Source organism: Staurois parvus, unplaced genomic scaffold (genome assembly GCF_062004578.1).
Source record: "Staurois parvus isolate SC_StPar_1 unplaced genomic scaffold, SC_StPar_1.0 ptg000715l, whole genome shotgun sequence".
In the NCBI taxonomy this organism is placed as follows: Eukaryota; Metazoa; Chordata; class Amphibia; order Anura; family Ranidae; genus Staurois; species Staurois parvus.
In genome coordinates this window covers 9036306-9061757 of record NW_028318511.1, presented here as the reverse complement: position 1 = coordinate 9061757, position 25452 = coordinate 9036306, and the positions used below count along the sequence as shown (strand labels likewise).

Sequence of the window (25452 nt, the reverse complement as noted above, 5' to 3'; positions counted from 1 at the left end):
CGGGTCAGTATGGGCACCCTGACTGCTATGCTGCCCTCAGGGGTGGACTGACAACTCATGGGGCCCCCGGGCAATAGGGGATCATGGTACCCCTGTGTCCTTGTCCAAACTCAAAAAAGCCTATGAAAAAGGTACCAGGGGCATCTCATGGGGCCCCCTACTGACCCCGGGGCCTTGGGCAGGTCCCGGGTTTCCAAATGGTCAGTCTGCCCCTGGCTGCCCTATATACAACAGTTTTCAACACCTCCACTTCAGGGACAACATGTTCACTTGCTGCCTAATACAGTATATCCATCCCATCTAATTTCAGATGTCATTGTAAACAGATAATCAGTGTTATTCACTTAACCTGTCTGAGTGGTCATAAAGTTATGACTGATCGGTGTATAACAAGAATACAGCACATACGGTCCCATTTAGGGACTAGCAGGAAAACCAGAAGGCAATACAAAGAACTAGTTCCAATTTCTAACACGAATGCCAACATCCCCATCTAGTGGTCATCATAGGGCATTACACTTAAAATTGCAAGTACATAGATCCACCTAGCGGCCACATTGCAGTATTACATGACACCTTACCTGTATAGCCACTTCCCGCAGCGCTTCTTCCATCAGGCCCAGTCATGACAGTGACCGAGGCAACTTCTGGCCCGTCCCGTACAGCAGCGGCAGCCACCGCAGCCACTGCTGCCGCTGCCTCTGATAACCCGAGCCGGGATGCTTGAGCCTCGTCCATCTCTCCGGAAACAGCCGAACACACTTCCGGAAACACACGAAAGTGGACCTCGACAACACCCGATCAACCTCTTCGGAAAGTACAAGGAATGAATGGGATAACGCGGAAAGACCCGACGGGCTACGGAAATTCCCGAGCTCTCCGCGATTTCCTGCGGCCTTGGCCCGCTCACGGAAACCACCGAGAAAAGCCGATTGTCACCGAAGATGGCTCCGGGGCCGAGTGTGCACACCCGAGCGCCAAGGAACTGTGCGCATGCGTGAGATTCCCATTTCCAATTGGAGGACTTCTTGCTTCCGTAATAGCACATTTTTTAATACCAGCCTTCTATACATTCTCTTTGCCATACTGTATTGCACTCTCAATGTAAAATGTATCCTATTATGTCGGCGTATTCCACCAAGATACTATAGAAACTTTTATACCGACACAGGTGCAGCATTATGTGCACGAACAGAACTACGAATCGAAAAAGAAAACCGAGTTTGCCCTTAACAAAGATGGCTACTCTCGAGTTAATTAATCTCAGTGAGTCCTGGCGCCTTAGTGGCGGAAATAGCCGAGAATCCCCGATCTCAGCTGGAAGATGGCGCTGTACAGGAGAGGTATGTGCAGGACGCGTTACCATAGTGACGGCAGAACCCCCAAAACCTGGCCGAGAACCCCTTTTCTGGAGAGGTGCTGAAGGCAGGATAGACAATTCAACTCCATGATAGGAGAGGGAGAGGGTGTGTGTATGGCTGCATTGGAGAGTCAAATGTCCACACTTCATAATACACTGCTCAAAGAAATGATAGGAACACTTTTTAATCAGTATATCATCAAGTCAATTAACCACTTCCATACAGGGCACTTTTACCCCTTCCTGCCCAGGCCAATGTTCAGGTTTCAGCGCTCTCACACTTTGAATGACAATTGCACGGTCATACAACATTGTACCCAAACTAAAATTTTATCATTTTCTTCACACAACTAGAGCTTTAATTTGGTGGTATTTAATCACCGCTGGGGTTTTTATTTTTTGCTAAATTAACAAAAAAATACCAAAAATTGAAAAAACACTTTCTTTGTTTCTGTTATAAAAGTTTGCAAATAAATAATTGTTCTTCATAAATTTAGGCCGAGATGTATTCTGCTACATGTCTTTGGTGAAAATAACCAAAATCAGAGTTTATTTTTTAGTTTGTAGGAAAGTTATAGAGTTCACAAACTATGGTACAGATCTGAATATTGATCAATCCTGAAGTACTGACAGCCAATCTAATTTCTTGAGGTCCAAGAATGTCAAAACAGTACAGATATCCCCCAAATGTCCCCTTTTTGCAACGTAGACAGTCCAACATATTTCATAACAGGCATGGCAAGTTTTTTGAAGTTGTCATTTTTTTGTCATAATTTTTTGGAAAATGAAGAAATTAAAAAAATTATTTTCACAGTTTTTTTTACATACTGTCACCAGTGCAGTACAGCATCATCATACAACTGGTGTGGCGGTGATCAGGGAAACTGACTGGTGACAGGACAACAACAATTGATTTTATTTAAAAAAAAAATATTTTTTTATTACATTTTTTTCTCTTCTTTTTTTAAGATTTTTTTTTTCATATTACACTATAAGTAGAATAATGCTAACATAGTAACATTGTACTATTTTGGGGAAGTGATCAGTATTTTTTTTTTACACAAATTGATTGCTTATAGCAAATAATTTATTTGCTATAAGCAAGCATTTAATTGAATGAAATCAATTCATTTAGCTTTTTTTGTTGTGATTAGCTGTGATTGGTCAAGGCTAATCACATGACACAGATTGCTGTGACTGGCCCAGCCTGTGCATGTGATCACTGTGACCTTTCACAGCTACAGTTGTAAGAAAAAGTATGTGAACCCCTTGGGATTACGTGGAGTTTTGCATGAATTGGGCATAAAATGTGCTCTGAACGTCATCTAAGTCACAACAATAGAAGAACACAGTCTGCTGAACATAATACTACACAAACATTAGATGTTGCCATGGTTTAATTGCACATAACATGTAAACATTCACAGTGCAGGGAGGAAAAAGTATGTGAACCTTTGGACTTAATATTTTGTTGACCCTCCTTTGGCAGCAATAACCTCAACCAACCTTTTTCTGTAGTTGCAGATCAGACCTGCACAACGATCTGGAGTAATTTTGGACCACTCCTCTTCACAAAACTGTTTCAGTGTAGCAATATTCTTGGGATGTCTGGTGTGAATCGCTCTCTTTAGGTCATGCCACAGCATTTCAATCGGGTTGAGGTCAGGACTCTGACTGGGCCACTCCAGAAGGCGTATTCTGTGCTGTTGCAGCCATTGTTTTGTTGAATTACTTGTATGCTTTGGGTCATTGTCCTGTTGCATTACCCATCCTCTGCGGAGCTTCAGTTGGCGTACAGATGATCGTACGTTTTCCTGCAAAATGTCTTTATAAACTCTGGAATTCATTTTCCCATCAATGACAACAATCCGTCCAGGCCCTGAGGCAGCAAAGCAGCCCCAAACCATGATGCTCCCTCCGCCATGTTTCACAGTGGGGATGAGGTTTTGATGTTGGTGCGCTGGGCCTTTTTTTTCTCCACACATAGTGTTGTGTGTTCTTCCCAAACAACTCAATCTTGGTTTCATCTGTCCACAGTATATTTTGCCAGTAGTGCTGTGGAACATCCAGGTGCTCTTTTGCAAACTTCAAACGTGCTGCAATATTCTTTTTGGACAGCAATGGCTTTTTCCGTGGTGTCCTCCCATGTACTCCATTCTTGTTTAATGTTTCCCTTATTGTAGATGTGTCAACAAAAATGTTAGCATGTGCCAGAGATTTCTGTAGGTGTTTAGCTGACACTCTGGGATTCTTCTTTACCTCATGCAGCATTCTGCGCTGTGCTCTTGCAGTCATTTTTACAGGACGACCACGCCTAGGGAGAGTAGCAACAGTGCTAAACTTTCTCCATTTGTAGACAGTCTGTCTTACCGTGGACACATGAACATCAAGGCTTTTGGAGATACTTTTGTAACCCTTTCCAGCTTCATGCAAGTCAACAATTCTTGATCGTAGGTCTTCTGAGAGCTCTTTTCTGCGAGGCATGGTTCACATCAGACAGTGCTTCTTGACACCAGTAAACCCAAAACAGGGGTGTGTTTTTTAAGGGCAGGACAGCTGTCAGCAACACATCCAATATCATTACACTGATTGGAGTCAAGGTTGGCTCACTCCTGGCTCCAATTAGCTCTGGGAGAAGTCATTAAGCTAGGGCCTCACATACTTTTTCCTCCCTGCACTGTGAATGTTTACATGTTATGTGCAATTAAACCATGGCAACATCTAATGTTTGTGTAGTATTATGTTCAGCAGACTGTGTTCTTCTATTGCTGTGACTTAGATGACGTTCAGAGCACATTTTATGCCCAATTCATGCAAAACTCCACGTAATCCCAAGGGGTTCACATACTTTTTCTTGCAACTGTAGACACATTTGTATGCAATGAATGACATGAAAGGAAGCCATCCATTGTATACAACTCTCATGTGACCTGCTGTGATTGGTCACAGCAGGTCACATGGTATTGGCAACGGGGCCGGTACACAGATCTGTCATCAGCCATGTCCGAGGTACACGGCTGGTGACAGATCTCACCACAGCGCAGCTCTGCGGGCACGTACAATGCACAATCCGGGAAGGACATCATATGACACCCTCCCGGAGGGAAGAGAGGTTCGCCCGGCTGTCATATTACCATAGGCCGGGCGGGGAAGTGGTTAAACTCCTGGGATATTGATCTGGTCAGTTAAGTAGCAGAGGGGGTTGCTAATAAGTTTCCGCTGCTTTGATGTTAATGAAATTAACAACAGGTGTACTAGATGGGGAACATTGAGACGACCCCCAAAACAGGAATGGTTTTACAGGTGGAGGCCACTGACATTTTTTCTCCTACTCATTTTTTCTGACTGTTTTCCACTAGTTTTGCATTTGGCTAGGGTCATTGTCACTACTTGTAGCATGAGGCAATACCTGGACCCTACAGAGGTTGCACAGACAGTCCAACTCCTCCAGGATGGCACATCAGTACATGCCATTGCCAGAAAGTTTGCTGTGTCTCCCAGCACAGTCTCAAGAGCATGGTGGAGATTCCAGGAGACAGGCAGTTACTCTAGGAGAACTGGACAGGGCCATAGAAGGCCCTTAACCCATCAGCAGGACCGGTATCTGCTCCTTTGTGCAAGGAGGAACAGGATGAGCACTGCCAGAGCCTTACAAAATGACCTCCAGCAGGCCACTGGTGTGAATGTCTCTGACCAAACAATCAGAAACAGACTTCATGAGGGTGACCTGAGGGCCTGACATCCACTAGTGGACCCTGTGCTCATTGCCCCGCACCATAGAGCTCAATTTGTATTTGCCATTGAACATCAGAATTGGCAGGTCCTCCACTGGTGCCCTGTGCTTCTCACAGATGAGAGCAGGTTCACCCTGAGCACATGTGACAGACATTAAAGGGTCTGCGGAAGCTGTGGAGAACGTTATGCTGCCTGTAACATTGTTCAGCATGACCATGTTGGTGGTGGGTCATTGATGGTCTGGGGAGGCATATTCATGGAGGGACACACACACCTCTACAGGCTAGACAATGACACCCTGACTGCCATTAGGTATCAGGATGAAATCCTTGGACCCATTGTCAGACCCTACACTGGTGCAATGGGTTCTGGGTTCCTCATGGTGAACGACAATGCCCAGCCTCCTGTGGTAAGAGTATGTAGGCAGTCCCTGGAGGATGAAGGAATTGATACCATTGAATGGCCCCCACACTCGCCTGACCTAAATCCAATAGAACACCTCTGGGATATCATGTTTCGGTCCATCTGATGCTGCCAGGTTGTATCTCAGACTGTAAAGAACCAGCAAACACAAATGCTCCTGCGCTTGGGGATGGACTCGATGCAGGTTACAACCACATTAAGAATGTCCTGGAACATGCACACCTTGCTGCCCTCACATAGAGCGGGGGAATCCAAATATAGTGAATGAGGAAAGAAAAAACAGAGGGCGTACAGGCCTAGTGCATTACCATAAAAAATGTTTAATAAAAAATAAAGTAGGTGTTGTACTCACAAACGACAATATAGTCAAGGTACATCATAAAGAACAGCTGGGTCAACACCGCGCTGAGTAACAGTCCGCAATAGGGAGTTTAGACATCCAAAAGGCTGACACGTTTCGAGGACTTGCCTCTTCCTCAGAGCACTGTGCGCCCTCTGTTTTTTCTTTCCTCATTCTGCACCTCAGACTGTCCAGGAGCTCAGTGGTGCCCTGGTCCAGATCTGGGAGGAAATACCCCAGGACACCATCCATCGTCTCATTAGGAGCATGCCCCGATGTTGTCAGGCATGCATACAACCACGTGGGGGCCATACAAACTACTGAGTACCATTTTGAGTTGCTGCAATGACATTTCAGCAAAATGGACTAGCCTGCCGCATCATTTTTTCTTTTTCATTTTCGGAGTGTCTTTGAATTCAGTCCTCTGTAGGTTGATAATTTTCATTTCCATCAAACGATGGGGCATCCTTACGTTCCTAACACATTACCCAGTCCATATCAGTATAGATATCCAGCATGACATTTTTTCCCATTGAGATCTGATGTGTTTTCAAAATGTTCCTTTAATTTTTTCGAGCAGTGTATTAGACCAGCTGGTCTAGAAGTACCTGCCAAATTTCTCAGCTTAGATTGTTGCTTGTTGCTGGTGATGGTAATTAATGAGATGGTGGCCTCTGGTGAAAAGTAGTGGTATTGTGACTGAGAGCCCTATATATTCCTTCAGAATTACCATTGCTTCGTCCTGAGGAAGCTCACGTGATTAGTGAGCAAAACATTTAGGCATGATTACATCACTCTTCCTGTATTCAGGCACCTATGGTAACCTCTCTATCATGCCGCTCCACCACAAGCCGCTGCGACCGCAGTAGGGCTGATATGAGCCAGGATGGACCTTATTACATCTCTGAGGAGACTATGACAGCTGAGTGTATACAGAATATTGGATGATAACAGGAGCGGTGAGCTTGGTATTTAACAAGTGACTGGAGGAGCTCCATGTAGCACTGTACCTTTTGGAACTGAAACTCTTGGAACCAGCAGGTCCTGCTGGACAACTCTCGCAGAGTGAGCTCTGTTCGCAGACATGGATGGATTACTGTCTGCTGTCCCCTGTCTATGCGCATCTACTTACTGCTGCTTGGTGCTGCAAGCTGTCTGTCATTATTGCTGTCTTTTACTCCTTTCTGCCCTGTTGCTAACTGCTAGCCTGTTGTAGCCTGATTATTGGCCTACTGACTGGGACTGTTCATGGCTGGCTCATGTTAGCCACAGCCCTATGGTAGGGATGTTTATAGGACTAGGACTATGTAAAGAATCCTCAAGGGTGGACTGTATCTAATTTACTATCTGCTAATTACATCCCAGGGCTTGAGACAATAGCATTTACAGGTGGCTGTAACCATTTGTTAATATACAATCAGGTCCATAAATATTGGGACATCAACACAATTCTAACATTTTTGGCTCTATACACCACCACAATGGATTTGAAATGAAACGAACAAGATGTACTTTAACTGCAGACCGTCAGCTTTAATTTGAGGGTATTTACATCCAAATCAGGTGAACGGTGTAGGAATTACAACAGTTTGCATATGTGCCTCCCACTTGTTAAGGGACCAAAAGTAATGGGACAATTGGCTTCTCAGCTGTTCCATGGCCAGGTGTGTGTTATTCCCTCATTATCCCAATTACAATGAGCAGATAAAAGGTCCAGAGTTCATTTCAAGTGTGCTATTTGCATTTGGAATCTGTTGCTGTCAACTCTCAAGATGAGATCCAAAGAGCTGTCACTATCAGTGAAGCAAGCCATCATTAGGCTGAAATAACAAAACAAACCATCAGAGAGATAGCAAAAACATTAGGTGTGGCCAAAACAACTGCATAGCAGTGCAAAACATCACGTTGTGCGGAGGCATGAGTGAAGTGTCACTTTAAAGCTAATGAACCACAGATCTTATTGAAGAGAACCTGTCACTACGTATATGTTATCACATAGGGGGCTATTGGTTCCCTATGTGAATGCAATAAAGTTAGGTTAAAAAAAGAGTAAACATTAAAGGTACACCCAAGCACTTAAACCCCACCCCAGGAAAAAATTTTGAACCTGCACATACACATAAAACTCAACAGAGAACTGGAAGTGGATTGCACCACCTTTCTATGTCATAGCAGGAGCTTTCCATGTTCCAGCACCACCTTTTCATGTTCCAGGAGAACTTTTCCTTTTTCTAGCACCTATTCCAAGTGCCAGCACCACTTTCCCATGTTCCAGCATGACCTTTTTATTCTCCACAATGACCTTTTTATGTTCGAATACAATCTTTCCATATTCTAACACCACCTTTCCATGTTCCAGCATTACACTTCCATGTTCTTTTAACACCTTTCCATTTTCCAGTACCAACTTTCCATGTTATAGCTACAACTTTACATATTCCAGTACCACATTTCCATGTTCCAGTACCAACTTTCCATGTTATAGCTACAACTTTACATATTCCAGTACCACATTTCCATGTTCCAGTACCAGATTTTTCGTTTTTGATATAAATAAGTAAAGAAAGAAAAAAAAAAGCAATAGGGAGATTTGGAACCCCTTATAATAGTTACTACAAGTCTACAGACTCTGGAACCCAAAAACAGTTATCTCATCAGTAGAGTCCCCTAGATGTATAACAAATCATCAGGCAGTTTAACTCTCCAAAATTTACCAAAATTGAAATGTCAGTTTAAACAGGGCTAACTGTAAAAAGCTCTATCTGTCCAAAAATACCTACTATAAGTAAATTACAAAATCAAGAAGCTGTCTAGTTTATAACTGACATATCTCTGAAACAAACAAAATATGGTGATCCAATAAAACACCTGCTTTTGGTACAAGGAAGGTGGGTTTATAGATCAGCTTTTGCAAAGTGCACATGAGCAATCAGCTAATAACTGAATTATTGGATTACCATTTTTAACGGTTTACCTGTCACATACAATTTTTTTTAACTGGTGTTTTTCTTTTTTCTTTTTACAGGAAAGAGCTCCTTGGTTGTATCCTTCATACTTCGTATATCATAATTTTATTCAGTTTTATTTTGTTTGCAGTTTGTATTTTTTTGAAAACCACTTTACTTTTGTTTTGTCTTGATGCACTTTTTTTCCTCCACACACATCTACAGTTTTGATACCTGACTGTACCAAGATGGTAGCAGTGGTGCACATTTCATGCACCTTTTAAAGTGAAAGATCTGACATTAAAAGTTCATTCAGTGCTAAGTTAGCCTCATAAACACGATGAGAATATCAGACGAATGATCGTCTGGTTTTTTTTTGCATGCTAGTCTCATACTGAAAATTGAAAGGTTACTAAAGTTAAAAAAATCCTCGTACAACAGAATACTACTTTGGAAGTGATGTAATGTATTCTTTCATTTCTGAGCATGTGTGGTGTTACCGATTACCGAATCGTGTTGCGATTTTGTTTTTTGTTTGTTTTATTCGGTTAAATTACAACCATATGTTCTGGTATTGTATGAGAAGAATGTTTGTGCTTGTTCCTTTGGATAATTTTGAACTGTCATGATCGGCTCTTGAAATCTGTGTACTAACAATCAGATTATTATATGATCGCTTAAAAACAGTATTTTTTCGTCATATTTTCTGATTGTCTGTACTAGGCATTAGGAATACCTAAAGTAATCTGAATGCAGTCTGCTGATGTACAACAGTGGACCTGCTGTATTCTCCCCATTTTGTCCCAATGTGTAAGTAGGAAAAAATTGTTAATCTTGTCTGAATAGTGGTTATGAGGTCATGATGCATCCCCAGCCCATGTAACTTGGGTGTTAGGCTTAGTTTCAGTGCTATAGCATTATATTGCAGGGCTCTTTAGCAAAATCATTAGATTGCCTACATCTTCCTTCTTAACAGCAATCCTGTGCCTTTTCTAATCCAAGTATCACAGCAACAAAGTAATCATTCATATGTTAATCAATCCTGATATGTATTATACGTGTACGTTGCCAAAAGTATTGGGACACCCCTCCAAATCATTGGATTTAGGTGTTCCAATCACCTCCATGGCCACAGGTGTAAGCACCTAGGCATGCAGACTGCTTCTACAAACATTTGTGAAAGAATGGGTCGCTCTCAGGAGCTCAGTGAATTCAAGTGTGGTACCGTGATAGGTTGCCACCTGTGCAATAAGTCCATCCGTGACATTTCCTTGCTACTAAATATTCCACGCTCAACTATTACTGGTATTGTTACAAAGTGGAAGCAACTGGGAACAACAGCAACTCAGCAATTAACCTCTTCACACCGGCCGAACACAAATGTGCAGCCTCCCGGCGTCTGGGCCCAGATGCCGAGCGGCCGCACATTTGCTTTCTATTAAAACAGAACATATGTGCTGAGAGAACGTGCCCTGCGCATTTCCATCACACATGTCCAGTACTCACGGAAAGGTCCCGATCTCCTCTTTCAATCGGGACCTTTCCCGATCATGTGACAGCGTGTCACAGCGGTCACATGACCCTAAACCCTGCCCTGCCTCCCGGCTTCTGAAACCCTAAAGGGCCGGGAGGCGCCGGCGTGAAGGGGTTAAGTGGTAGGCCACATAAAATGACAGAGCGGGGCCAGCGCATGCTAAAGAGCAAAGTCTGCAGAGTCAATAGCTAAAGATCTCCAAACTTTGTGTGGCCTTCAGATTAGCACAGCAACAGTGAGAGCTTCATGGAATGGGTTTCCATGGCCGTGCAGCTGCATCTAAGCCTTACATTACCAAGTGCAATGCAAAGCGGTGGATGCAGTGGTGTAAAGCACGTCACCACTGGGTTCTATAGCAGTAGAGATGTGTTCTCTGGGGTGACAAATCACGTTTCTCTGTCTGGAAATCCGATGGACGTGTCTGGGGTTGGCGGTTGCCAGGAGAATGATACTTACCTGACTGCATTGTGCCAAGTGTAAAGTTTGGTGGAGGGGGATTATGGTGTGGGGTTGTGTTTCAGGGGTTGGGCTTCGCCCCTTAGTTCCAGTGAAGGGAACTCTTAAGTCATCAGCATACCAAGACATTTTGGACTATGTCATGCTTCCAACTTTGTGGGAACAATTTGGGGATGGTCCCTTCCTTTTCCAATGTGACTGCGCACCAGTGCGCAAAGCAAGGTCCATAAAGACATGGATGAACAAGTTTGGGGTGCAGGAACTTGACTGGCCTGCACAGAGTCTTGAGCTCAACCTAATAGAACACCTTTGGTATGAATTAGAGTGGAGACTGCGAGCCAGACCTTCTAGTCTGACATCAGTGCCTGACCTCACAAATGTACTTCTGGAAGAATGGTCAAACATTCCCAAAGACACACTCCTTATCTTTGTGGACAGCCTTCCCAGAAGATGTGAAGATGTTATAGCTGCAAAGGGTGGGCCAACTCCAATATTGAACCCTACGGGCTAAGACTGGGATGCCATTAAAGTTCATGTGCGTGTAAAGGCAGGCATCCTAACACTTTTGGCAATATAGCGTATGTTATCCAAAACTTGCTTTCCAGATTTCATTGCAACTTTGAAAGATAATTATTTTAGCAGACATTACCCCCTCCTCCTACCCTGTATTCCATAGAAGACACATGGTATAATGTAAGCGTAATAGGTTAAAGAGGGCTCGAAATGAAAAATCATTAGGAGTCTAAAGGCCTTATTGTTCAACAGGTTACAATAAACTGGGCTAAAGACAGCCAACACAATCCCCCTTCACTGGGGCTGGGTCGCAGAAATGCACTGGCTGTCTTTTGCCCTGCTTGTCATAACCAGTTGAAGAATAAAGATTTTGGACTCCTAAGGATTTTTCATTTGGCTCTGTTTTGATCTGTGACACTTGTTTCTCAATTCAGGTGAATCTCCTTTCCAGGGGTCCCTGTCTTCAAGGTGAACTGCTGAATGCAGGCCTGTTGGGCTCAAGTAATTACTTTATACACATTTTGATAACCTGTGAGGATCCATGTCCAGCATACCTTTACCACTACCTCTTGGCCATAATTACAGTATGTCTTTACTCAGGAGGCATTGTTTTCCTGTGTTTGACATACATTTGGATCACACCTCAGATTCAGGTCAGCAAAATCCAATTGATTTTCATTGAGCAATACACATAGCAGTTCAGAGGCTGAATTTGACTCGATTTGTGTTTCTTTGGACGCAGCTTGTCCTATTACAGTGTGTGTAAACTGCAGGAAAAGCAGGTCTAATGCAGCCTTTTCTTGTAAAATGTTCAGCTCTCTGAACACAGTTATGTGCATTTGAATTACAAACATGGCTTTTTACTAGAACGCCCATCAACACGAGCCCTAAATATGCTTGGAAACAGATATCTAGTTTACAACTTCACAGTGTTCATGTGAAGTTATAAAGTAAGTTTCTCAGTGAAAAACCCATCACGTTTCAAGTACAAAATGTTCATATTTGCAAATTTCAGAGTTCCTTAACACCTTTTTAATCAGCTGTCATCTGTTCCTCTCCAGATCCTATTTTATGTCAATGTTGTGTATTATGTGTTTTATTTTCTTGCTACAGTACTAATGATTATTTATAAAAGTAAGTAAACTTTTGGTCACATGAAAATTACCTAGCCAATTCCAAGTAAAATTAGCGTTACCATGGTGTAACGTGTAAAACAACTGGACAAGTATCAAATAAATATTCAGATATGTTTTAAATTCTATATTCTACACAAGGCATTTGAGTAACCGAAGGGGCAGAACATATTCTCTTTGCAAATTAGTTTTCACTTTAAAAGGACATTTTTACTGAGCTTTGTAAATGTGTTAAAAAGTCACTTTGCAAAGAATACCCAATTGTGCTTGGAAAATTTAATAAAACAGGATTTGTTTTTCATCCTTTGAGGGACACATTGGGGTTTATTTACTAAAGCTGGAGAGTCCAAAATCAGACTCCCTTCTGCATAGAAACCAATCAGCTTCTAACCTCAGCTTGTTCAATGAAGCTTTGGCAATGAAACCTGGAAGCTGATTGGTTTCTATGCAGAAGTGAGTCTGATTTTGCACTCTCCAGCTTTAGTAAATAAACCCCATTAAGTCTTTCTAATTTGGGTTAAACCACCAACTGCAAAATGACTGTACATTGGACACTGGAGTACAAAAAAGAATTGTCAGCCCTGTAAAACCCTTTCTACTATCAGCATGTCTTTGTTTTTTTGCTAGTGTTGTAGGACGATGGATGTTTTTTCTTCAGCTCTGCTGTGTTAAAGACTAACCTATTTTACTAACACCTTTTTTCTTACATTTCAAAATTTTTTTGTTCACTTAGGACTCCTCTCTACATACTTGGTAGAGCTAGTCTTTTTGATTGCAGCTTTCTGGTGCAGTCATCCTCAGCCTGACTTTTGGAGTTCCACATCTGGACCATGTTGAGCTGGAAATTGCAGGGCCTGGAAATGACCTTCAGGCCCTGGGTTTCTATACTGGTAACAAGTTAGCTGCAGAGCGCTTTTCAGGTCCAGAGCCATTGACATTGCCTCAGCACTTGCCCCATCCCTGAACACTCAATGAGTAGGCTGGTTGGGCAGAGTACTGGGAGCTACCTCATTTACATTGGTTACTGGACACCTTTAAACTCCCTCTTACCTGTCAGTTTTTATTGCGGAAGGGTTTCACTTTGTGGGACTGAGCCCCAACATCATCAGCTGGGTGGAACATGAGGAGGAGTCATGTCTTGTTTTAACCCATACAAATCTGCACCACTGCACTGCAAACGTGTGCCCTGGTTTGGTTGCAGGATAGAGCAGTGCAGCTCCATTTAGGTGAGTGGGTCAAATTTGGTGGGCAATACTGCCCACAGAACATGACAGGGGATTAACTCCTTTCTGGCCGTCGCACGTGTACACTTGTGTCCACTGACTTTGCAGCCTTAAGGGGGAGCAGTTGGATGGTGGTAAAATTGACTCAGTTAGGGATGCACTGATACCGCTTGTCATAGCCTGAGTTCACATAGGAGTGGTGCGGGAAACCTCCCTGCACCAATCCCATGCTGAGCAGAGAGTGGGAGAGAAGGGCATGTGGGGATGTATATACTGGTGTCGGCTATCAGGCAGAGGATGGAGGCAGATGCTCCGGATTCTCAGCTGTAGGAGAGGCGAGAAGGCCGTGGGGAATTAAAAAATCCTTGTGGCTTTCTCTCCTCTCCTTGCAGGGATGACAGTACAAACTGGACGACTTCTGATTGGTCAGCATCGTGACAGTGCTGACCAGTCAAAGGTTGTTTAGCCTATACTGTCATCCCTGCAAGGAGAGGAGAGAAAGCCACAGATTGCTAAAAAGATCAGTGGTGACCTGGGTGAGAGGCATAAATTACTAATTGCTTGAGGAACCACTGGCAACCTCTGGAGAAACACTAGGGTTCCACGGAACTCTGGTTGAGAAAAGGTGCTCTAGTGGAAGCAGTAGATGTTCTGGTGGCTCAGTGCATCCTGATCTATGCCCTTCGTCCCCAGAAGCTTCTTTCTTGTCTGCTCACAGGATGCAGATTGAGTGCACTTCTTTTGTCCCAAATTGGAAGAGAAAGAGAATAGGATTTTTTTAATTCACTTTAAAATCCTTTTTGGAGTCCATTGAGAGACACAGATCCCACACTCTGTGTATAATCATGCTGTCAGTACTGCATTCCTACAAAACTGAAGCATGCTGGTAGTTGTAGTAGGAGGGGTTATCCTAAGTTTGCCTACAATTTGTTGTTTGTTTGCCAGTATCTATTCCTCCTGTAAGCGGCAGTGTAACCAAAAGGTGAATTATGTCTCGTGTGTCTCAGTAGACTCAGTAGAAAAGAATTTTACAGTGAGTACAAAAATTTTTTTTTTTTCTCATACATGATTGGATGATGGAAGACAACAGAGCTCACCTTGCTGATTAGGCTTAGTAAAAAAAAAATCTCTTGCAAAGTGAACATGCTTCAGTAATTCAGCCACAATATGTTTTGTTTTTTAAAGTAAATGTTTTTATTAATATTTTATTTTTATTATTATTAATATTCTATCTTATCTTATTACTATCCAGGAGTGGGCCTCGGCCTCTTGCTCTGACTGACCTCTGTGGTAATCTCACTTCTTCGTCCTGGCACAGGGCAGGTTCTCTGTGAGGCAGGGGCACTAACTAGTTGTTAGAGGTCGGTCAGACTCAGAGACAGCCCTTTCTAAGTATCTCAGAGCAAAAACTTTTCCATTTTAGATGTGCTAGATTTATGCTCTAATGAGTGCCAAATTGACAACATGCTTCATATTTACCACCTTTTCCCCTTTATGTCTTATTTTCAGGCCAGGTGTTTAGTTATCCAGACTCTAACTTGGCTTTAGATCTTGGTCTTCTCTTCCTCATGGTAATCCTTGAGTTTGTGCGGTTGTACTTGGGTAAGTAAAAATGCATCTTACTCTTGAAACTTATTTTCTGGGACAAGGCTAAGCAATCAAAAAAGCTTCATAAAAATGAAAATCCCACAGATGATTGCAATCCATGTGTGTTGTACTTTTAAAAGGACCCTCTTCCCATAACCTACCTGTGAAACCAGTTCTTTTTCTGCATGCCCCTAAGGGCAGCTTTAATATTTTGTTTCTATGTATAGTCTGTAATATACACCAATCAGCCATAATTTTATGTCCACTGACAGGTTAAGCAAGTAGCACTGATTATCTCATTACAATGGCATCTGAAAGCCAGTGGGATATTTTAGGCAGCAATGTGGGATGTGCTGAAAAAACAAGTCTGATCCACAGAGGCCCCAGCTTGCAATTTACAGGACTTAAAGGATCATGCTACTGACGGCTTGGTGTTGGATACCCCAGCATACCTTCAGAGGTTTGGTGCATCCATGCCTCAATGGGTCAGGGCTGTTTTGGCAGCAAAAGGGGGACCTACTCAGTATTAGATGGGTGGTCATAATGGTATGGCTGATCAGTGTGTGTGTTTATAGTGTGTTTGTGTATGTGTGTGTATATATATATATATATATATATATATATATATATACACAGTGGGGCAAAAAAGTATTTAGTCAGCCACCAATTGTGCAAGTTCTCCCACTTAAAAAGATGAGAGAGGCCTGTAATTGGCATCATAGGTAGACCTCAACTATGAGAGACAAAATGAGAAAAAAAAAATCCAGACAATCACATTGGCTGATTTAGAAAGAATTTATTTGCAATTTATGGTGGAAAATAAGTATTTGGTCACCTACAAACAAGCAAGATTTCTGGCTCTCACAGACCTGTACCTTCTTCTTTAAGAGGCTCCTCTGTCCTGCACTCATTACCTGTATCAATGGCACCTGTTTGAACTTGTTATCAGTATAAAAGACACCTGTCCACAACCTCAAACAGTCACACTCCAAACTCCACTATGGTGAAGACCAAAGAGCTGTCCAAGGACACCAGAAACAAAATTGTAGACCTGCACCAGGCTGGGAAGACTGAATCTGCAATAGGCAAGCAGCTTGGTGTGAATAAATCAACTGTGGGAGCAATAATTAGAAAATGGAAGACATACAAGACCACTGATAATCTCCCTCGATCTGGGGCTCCACGCAAGATCTCACCCCGTGGGGTCAAAATGATCACAAGAACAGTGAGCAAAAATCCCAGGACCACACGGGGGGACCTAGTGAATGACCTGCAGAGAGCTGGGACCAACGTAACAAAGGCTACCATCAGTAACACACTACGCCGCCGCCAGATCCTGCATTACCAGGTGTGTCCCCCTGCTTAAGCCAGTACATGTCCGGGCCCATCTGAAGTTTGCTAGAGAGCATTTTGATGATCCAGAGGAGGATTGGGAGAATGTCATATGGTCAGATGAAACCAAAATAGAACTGTTTGGTAGAAACACAACTCGTCATGTTCGGAGGAGAGAGAATGCTGAGTTGCATCCAAAGAACACCATACCTACTGTGAAGCATGGGGGTGGCAACATCATGCTTTGGGGCTGTTTCTCCACAAAGGGACCAGGACGACTGATCCATGTACAGGACAGAATGAATGGGGCCATGTATCATGAGATTTTGAGTGCAAACCTCCTTCCATCAGCAAGGGCATTGAAGATGAAACGTGGCTGGGTCTTCCAACATGACAATGATCCCAAACATACCGCCCGGGCAACGAAGGAGTGGCTTCATAAGAAGCTATTCAAGGTCCTGGAGTGGCCTAGCCAGTCTCCGGATCTCAACCCCATAGAAAACCTTTGGAAGGAGTTGAAAGTCCGTGTTGCCCAGCGACAGCCCCAAAACAACACTGCACTAGAGGAGATCTGCATGGAGGAATGGGCCAACATACCAGCAACAGTGTGTGCCAACCTTGTGAAGACTTACAGGAAACGTTTGACCTCTGTCATTGCCAACAAAGGATATATAAAAAAAGTATTGAGATGAACGTTTGAAATTGACCAAATACTTATTTTCCACCATAATTTGCAAATAAATTCTTTCCAAATCAGCCAATGTGATTGTCTGGATTTTGTTTCTCATTTTGTCTCTCATAGTTGAGGTCTACCTATGATGCCAATTACAGGCCTCTCTCATCTTTTTAAGTGGGAGAACTTGCACAATTGGTGGCTGACTAAATACTTTTTTACCCCACTGTATATGTGTACTGAGGCTGCCACATTAAATATACATTGGGGGGAAGTTATCACAACCGGGGAAGCCAGAATCTGGAGTAACTTTGCATGGGAACTAATTTTTCATTTTCAAAGTTTTGCTGAACAAGCTGAAGACAGAATCTGATTGGTTGCCATGCACAGCTTCCAGATTCTGTCTGCTTTAGTTTTTCAAAAATCCCACAGATGTATACTTCTTGCTTAGCACTACTGCACAGTGACTGTGGTTTACTGTCCCTCACTCTCAGGGTAAATCTGTGGAGTTTGTATGACTTTGCTGAAAACATAGGCCTCTATAGGCTAATGGCCTATGGACCCTATAGGCTCTAAGGCTGGCCACAAACATGGCAGTATTTCACAGTACATAATAGTGCAGTCAAGAATTACTGAGCTGGCTTCAATAGATAGAGGAATAGAGGGGTCATCTTCCAATAGTAATATTGTTCCAGTAAAAACAGTGCAAAAAACTATTTCCGTCGCTGTACAGAGAGTTCCTTACACTTTCTATCGTGTCTACAGGACAGGGAAGTCTCCCGAATGGGACTAGAAATGGAAATAGAAATTCTAACCATTCTCTACTCTATCCAAAATGACCAGGAAAGCTTTGACTTTAGATGTATTTTAACCCCTATGGACCATGGAAATTTTTATATTTTTGTTATGGGCCTGTTTATTCAGTAATAACTTTGTCATTACTAAAGTTAACAAGGTAATACATATATTGCTTTTTTTTTAATTTAAAAAAGGCTTTCTTTACATGATATTGTCTTGTAACAATGGGGCTTTTTTTTTGCAATCATTAGACAATAGAACGCAGCAAAACTAAACATCAGTGCCCTGATGATCAGTGTACATGTCCCCTCTGAGGGATGCCGATTACCAGCTCTCCTCTCCTCTCCTCTCGAGATGTCAGCATGATTGCTCGTGAGGAGAAATATGCCGATAACCGGCATTTCCCTATTTACATGCGATCAGCTGTGATTGGACACAGCTGATCACATGACCGAGCCGACATCTTCGGCTCTTTCCATTGATCGGTGATCTGCTGTGTCCGAGGGACACAGCGCACTGCCGATCACCGCGCTGTGCGCTCCCGCAGCCTCGCATGCGCGGTTAGAATGGGAGGACATCATATGACGTCCTCCCAGAACAAGAGAACCGCCTTGCGCCCGTCATTGTACTATATGGCGGGCGGTAGGTGGTTAAAAAGACACTAAAATTATGATTCCGATACAAAACTTTTCAAAGTTATTTACAAACAAAATAAAGTATTTTTTTTTAATATTTGCACTTTTAAATGTAGAATTATCAACAAACAAAACAAAAACAAACAACAAAAGTTTAAATATTAATAGTTAATAAAAGAAACAAAAAGCAGGAAAATAACAGTTGAAGAAACATGGAAACTAAGAAGGTAATTAGGGCTGGTTAGTGTAAACTAAAGGTTAATAAGGTGTTCAACCGGGGAACATTTTATAAAAAAGAAAACAAAAACTTTTTCTTTTTTTTTTACTTGTCAGGTTGCTTTAACTGACATAATCTGCAGATTATCCTTTATTTTGCAATGAACAAAAAGATACAAATGTAACAATATGTAACATTGTGATGCAGTGTGGTTTCTAAACACTGATTCAGACAGCTTTTTTGACAGCTAGAGCTGCGACTTCTTCTCTGGGTTTTGGAATACTAGCATTACAATATACTCAGAGAGGATGTCGGTATACTGGGAGGGGGGATCCCAGAAGTATGGCAGAGAGACTGGACGTGCTACACGCGCCCTGTATACAATGAGGATGTGTTTTGGGCATGTGTAGCACACCCAAGGTCTGCAAATAGTTAAAGTAAAGTGGTTAAAAAAGAATATGGAGGTTGCAGTTGAGCATCTACTTCTGTAAATGCTAATTACTGACTGCATCCAGCTTCAATACTTCTAAATCAATGACCCAGAGTAAGTGTCCATCAAATGAAAGTCATCGAATTGTCATATTATTGTTGGTATTGTCATAATACTCATTGGCTCTATCTGTTGAAGCCAAATGATTACCCTGGCAGCTATGCATTCTCAGCAGCAGTAGACTACATATTTTTCTAATGTCACATTTCCTTGCTAATCACATTCTATGATATGTATATGACCACTAGATGGAGCATTTAGATATCTTTATACGAAAAACAATGATCAAAATGGGAAATGTCAAGAAGATAATGGAAAAGACACCCTAAATTGTTTTCATATAAATGTCGAAGTCTTGGGTTTAGACTGCAGTGTTGATAGCTAACATAGTACAACACTCTGCTGCTAAATAAATGTATAACAACCTAAAATTAATACTTTTTTAACCCCTTCCCCCAAAGTACCCATACATCCTCTGGTTGAAGCAGGTATATCAGAGCCAAGTCTGCAGCTACAGTCATGACCCCAGTATTGTTTGTACAGCTGGCGATGCTGAACAATGTCAAAGTAATCTAAGCAACTAAAAAGCCGCTGGATTGTATTTACATGTGGTGGAAGCGGGTCGCCCCGCCGCTTTCCTGGGCTGTCCCTTCCCATCGGGTACCTGGGATTGCCATAGAGATAAACAAGGACCAGAATGTCCCCGATTATCTCTATAGTATAAGAAACTGAAAGCAGCAAGTATTTTGTTACTTCCGGTTTAACCAGGAAGTAAACAAGTCATTACTGGCTTGGGAAAACATCTGATCAAATCAATCTCGGATTGATCAGATGCTTTTAAGGGCAAAGGAAATATCTGGGGTCTAATAGACCCCAGATATCTCAGTAAAGAGTACCTGTCACTGCCCATGCTATCACAAGGAATATTGCTCATCCGTTGTGATAGAAATAAAGTAGATGACAAAAAAAATGAGAGACAGTGTAAAAATAAAAAATATGAATAAAAAAATGTTTAAGGCACCTACGTTATAGTGAGAGCAATAATTCTAGCACCAGACCTCCTATGTAACTCTGAACTGGTAACCTGTAAAGACGTATAAAGTTACGTATCATAGTTTTGCGCTGTTCCACAAACGTATGCAATTTTAAAGCATGACATATTAGATATTTATTTGCTTGATGTAACATCAAATTTTATATTTTACCACACAATTTGGTATTATATTGTGTTTTTGTGCATTAAAATTCACTAAAATGTTGTTTTTTTTAAATTGTGTTTGAAAAACTGCTGCGCAAATACTGCATGACCTAAAAGACTGCATCACCCATCATTTTATTCTCTAGAACCCCTGCTTAAAAAATATGTAATGATGGGGTTTTAAGTAATCATCTAGCAAAAAAATTTCGATTTTTTTTTTTTTACATATATGTGAAAAGTGTCCGAGATGGCCCAGTGTTGAAGTGGTCAATACGCTATGGTTTCCCTTTAATGGCGCCAATAAAATAATGTATCCAGTAAATAGAGAAAGCGTAGGATATGATGATGTTCTAATGTAGCCAAACACACAAGAGACTTAATTAATCAAAATCCAGACATCTGTTGGCTGCACTTGTTAGCATTCTGATATGTTATCTGTTGCCAGGAATTGGAATTCCCAGGAATCACCCTCTCTCACTAATTGACACACTTGGCTTTTGGGCAGTTCTGTGATCCAATAAAAAATACTGTTGCATCTATGGCAAAATTAGATCTGTTGTATTGAGGCAGGATATCATCCATTATAGTAATCTACTTTTGTCATTTTAAGCATATATTATACCTTCTCTACATAGTAGTTATGAGGATCAAATATTGTTTACAGGAAAACTCTGATTTTGACAAGAATATTGTAAAATATAGAAAACTATCCCACAAGCCATTTTGTAATTAAAAGTTATTAGACATTTTCTTTACATTCCAGTTTGCAGCTAGCTTAGGCTACTTTCACACTGATCCAGTTTTCTTCCACTTTTGCGTTAAAAAAGCAGAAGAAAAATGTGTGATCATGTAAAAAACGCACCACAAATACGGTAAAAATGCATGAGTTTTTGCCGTGGATCAGTGTGAAAGTAGCCTTAGTTCCCAATCCATGTTCATCTAAACTCCAGATACATTGGGGCTGAAATATACAAATTTGGGGAGATGAAACATATCCATGTTTCCTACAGGATGAGGTTCCATTTTTCATTATTCAACCTGCTTTGGAAAACTGCTGAAATCTGATTGGCTGTTGTGGGGAGCCTCTGCCTTTCTCATTCCCTGTTTTGTATAATTTAGCCCTGTCTTTGTCTGGAAAGCTTGGGTTTAGGACTCTAGTAACTGATGCAGCAAAATAATGGGTTATTTTATAATTGTCACTCAATTTTTTAATTACAGGTACAATGGGAAATTTAACAGAAGAAGAGCTTCCGTTAGGATCCAGTCTGTTATTGACTATTGGCAATGTCTTTCTGTCTATATATTTCCTGGTGTGGGAGACATACATCCTGAGAGCAGATCTCATCATAAATGGCATTCTGTTGGTTCTTTATGGTCTGGAAGCAATCCTAGAAATTTTCACCATTGCCACTTTTTTCCGTTAACATTGACAGCGCGTCATAGTATTGACATTTAAGGCTCTGATGTTCAGTGAAGAATTTTAAATAACATTATGGTCAAAAGATGAACAAAAAAATATTTGGCAAGTAGTAAATGGCATGTTTTACAGAGAAAGCCTAATAAAGCACTGTAAGACCTCCGTACAGGGACTTAGTGAAGATTACAGCACCAATAATTTAAGCATCCAGTTTAAATTTAGCGATGTGTTAAAGGTTTAGGGGAGATGTAGGGTTAAGACTTGGTAAGGTATAAAAGCTAGCAGAAACAATAGTTTGGGGGAAACGTTATTCCTTTTTTTTACATATATATGATTTTAAGCTATGAATTCTCAGGGCAGTAGCAGTTAGCAAGTGAGGCAAAACATGAGGAGCGCCACCTACTGGCTGCACAGCAGACTACATAATGCTCATAGACCATACCCCTGACCAAAAAAATTATTTTACTTTCGAAGTCATTTTTGACATTGTAAACACAGAAGATACTATACTACAGCTCTTTTAGGCTAAGTTCACAAAATTCTAGCTCTGACACTAATGGGAATCAACGCAACGTTAACATGTGTCTTTGACGCATTGCAAGTTATTTTTGTTTCTCACTGAGGGGGAAGTGTTTTTTGCACTCACTGATGTTTGATAAATGCTTGTCAAATTCTCTGTAAATGCACCATAAATGCATGTAGCTGCTACAGGCGCATTTGTTCTTTGTTGTCATAGACTAGAATGGAAGTTGACAAGCTTCAACTCCTCCCAAACTCAACATATAATTTTTGCTGCACAGCGATGTGTGAAAAGCTACGTTTTTCAAATGTGAACAGCTCTGCCTGCTGCCCATATTATCCATTGTAGGTTGCTTCGCTACATATTTGGAGAGTGGCAAAATTGCATACCAAGCGCCTGTTTCTAATGCCAGTGTGAACAGGATCCTAGATGTGCAAAGAATTTTGGGTGCTCATTAACGCACCTAATGCATTAAGATGCATTAATAACACATTTTCAAGATGTTTTTGACGCATCTTCATTGTGCTAAAAATTCTTGGCACACCCCTCCCTCTGCATTGGTTTTCTGTTGTGTTTTGTGTTATCATCTTAGCTAGTATCTCTTTCTAAATGCATCTCAAACAAGTTGCAACGCCATAGGGGCATTTGTGGCACATTTGCAGTGTGTTTACATTGACATCAATGAAGCATTTGGGGAGCTGTAAAGCCTAACAGATGACACATTTCGGGTCAATTTTGATGCAATGCTAATGGGACCATGTAAACAACACTGGGCACTCAATGGACACAATTTTGACAGATGTTCATGAAGCTTCAAAAACACTCATGAAATGCCTGCTTTTGAAGCTAGTGTAAGTTTAAAGCAGAACTTCACCCAAAAGGGAAGTTCTGCTCATCCTCCTCCTCCCCCCCTCCTCAGACACATTTGGCAAATATTGGTTTTGGGGGGGAACAGATACCTGGTTTTGATGGGTACTCGCTTCCACTTCTGCTCACAGCTGGCTGCCCACAATTAAGATGCAGGGGCCCAAAGACTGGTGATGAAACCAGTTTTTGCGTGAGGACAGCGCTGGATCCTTGGACAAGTAAGTGTTTTATTAAAAGTCAGCAACTACTGTTTTTGTAGCTGCTGACTTTTAATTTTTACACGCATGAATAAAGTGTTAGAATTTAAGCTTTTAAAGGGTTTCTGCCTTTTGGTGTAATTTAACTAATTTCTGGTGAGGAAAAGCAAGCAGGAGTGATCTGCAAAGGTATGCAAATCTAGAAACCAGATCTTCATAGCTTAAAGCCTGACAAACTAGGAAGCTCTGTATCTGTCCCAAAATGCGTATCTGTGTATAGAAGGTATACCAGTGTGTTGAGGCAAATTACTTTGATTTGTTTATTTTACTTTTTAAGTCCTGACCATTATATACAAAGAATATATGTACCAAACCACCTTCCATTCCACTGAAGTGTTAGAAGTTAAAGTGTTACTGAAATCAATAATAAGGGGGGGGGGGTTCCTGGAATTTCCCTATTTGTTAGTCAATTATGCACTATTTGTCGGTTCCTATAATTAATTAGTAAATATATATAAGCTTTGACAATATTGAAGGATGTAATATACTGCAATATTAGTTATAATAACATCCATAACTCATAAGGGGCTGTCCTCCCTATTCATTAGGAAGTATAGTATTACCCCAGCCATCATCCCGGAAGTAGGTTGTCTCCACCAGGGGGTACTGCTGTATTGCCAACAATGCTCGGACCCAGGTAAATCACATCTGGCTTCTTCCTTCTGGCTAGAAGCCATGTAGTCTGTCCTTTTTAATATTCGTGGCACCAGGCAGTCCGGGCTGAGACTCTCTTATATGCCCCACCGCTAGCGGGTATGTGTGTACTCCCAGGACAAGGATCTTGGTATGCAGCCTTTTGTTACACACATCCTGTTGTAAATATAAAAACTTGCGCCAAAGGAATGTGAAAAATTGAATGTTGCTGTTCAAAATTGACTAAACATTAAAATATACTTATAGAAATAATACGGCGCAAATAATACAAGTAATCAAAATGTGAATAATATATTATATAAGTCCAAAAAAAGTCCCAAATTTTTTTTGTTGATCCACACTCACCAAATGCTGTGAATTCCCAAGCTAGTATAGCTTTAAGATGCAAAAAGACAAGCCTGCAGGTGGGGTGCGGTATCCTCAGAAGTGGTAATACTCTTTAAGCGATTTCTCACTGACTCTCCTTCCCAGATATTTCCACATAAAGCGATGAAACATAAAAGAAAAGATGTCAATGATATATTACTATATACCAATAAAAAAAAAAGTGTGTGTGTGTATATATATATATATATATATATATATATATAATGTGCCAAAAAACCTTCCTTACACTCACATAAGGTGGTTAGACACCAATTTTCATGGAATTTTGTGTTTCAGGATTCCTCAAACTTTTTCCAATAGCCCCTCTGACAATTCCAGCTAGGCAGACACAATTGATCAGCTTTGGCAATACTTAGACGTAACTTAGACGTCACTTCTGGTTCCGACCCTGTACATGTGACGTCACATCTGGTGAGTGGAACGCACGCTGATGCGGCGCTCCACAGCCATCTGTAGTGTGGGCAAAGAGGTCTGATTCCACAGTTTTGCCAGTTCTTCATTGCCAAAGCTGATCAATTGTGTCTGCCTAGCTGGAATTGTCAGAGGGGCTATTGGAACAAGTTTGAGGAATCCTGATTTATTTACAAAAAGGCTTTATATTCAGTTTTAAAATGTGAGTGCATTTGGAGCATCACTTGAGTATTAAAAGTTTTTTAATAGTATTACGCTATTTTGGTATTTTTTTTTTTTTTTCATTTTTCATCCATCCATCCGTGAGAATGAATTCGGGGTAAACTAAGGAGGAATCATGGGCCTAG

At 41.4% G+C, this 25452-nt stretch overlaps 2 protein-coding genes across 3 annotated transcripts in view; one reads left to right on the top strand and one right to left on the bottom strand.

Annotated features, from left to right (window-relative positions):
- DEAF1 (DEAF1 transcription factor) overlaps positions 1–984 on the bottom strand; it is a 58830-nt gene extending 57846 nt beyond the window's left edge. For both annotated transcript variants that reach the window (XM_089653580.1, XM_089653581.1), the window contains exon 1: positions 582–984. In XM_089653580.1, the coding sequence (XP_089509706.1) occupies positions 582–738 (157 nt within the window). In that variant the 5' untranslated portion in view covers positions 739–984. The remainder of the gene's footprint in view (positions 1–581) is intronic.
- Positions 584–22717, top strand: TMEM80 (transmembrane protein 80). Its single transcript, XM_089653582.1, has 5 exons — positions 584–1343; positions 8884–8900; positions 12347–12440; positions 15172–15264; positions 21811–22717. The coding sequence occupies exons 1-5, from the start codon at positions 1325–1327 to the stop codon at positions 22014–22016; spliced, it is 429 nt and encodes a 142-aa protein (XP_089509708.1). The 5' UTR covers positions 584–1324; the 3' UTR covers positions 22017–22717.
- Positions 22718–25452: the final 2735 nt, after the last annotated feature.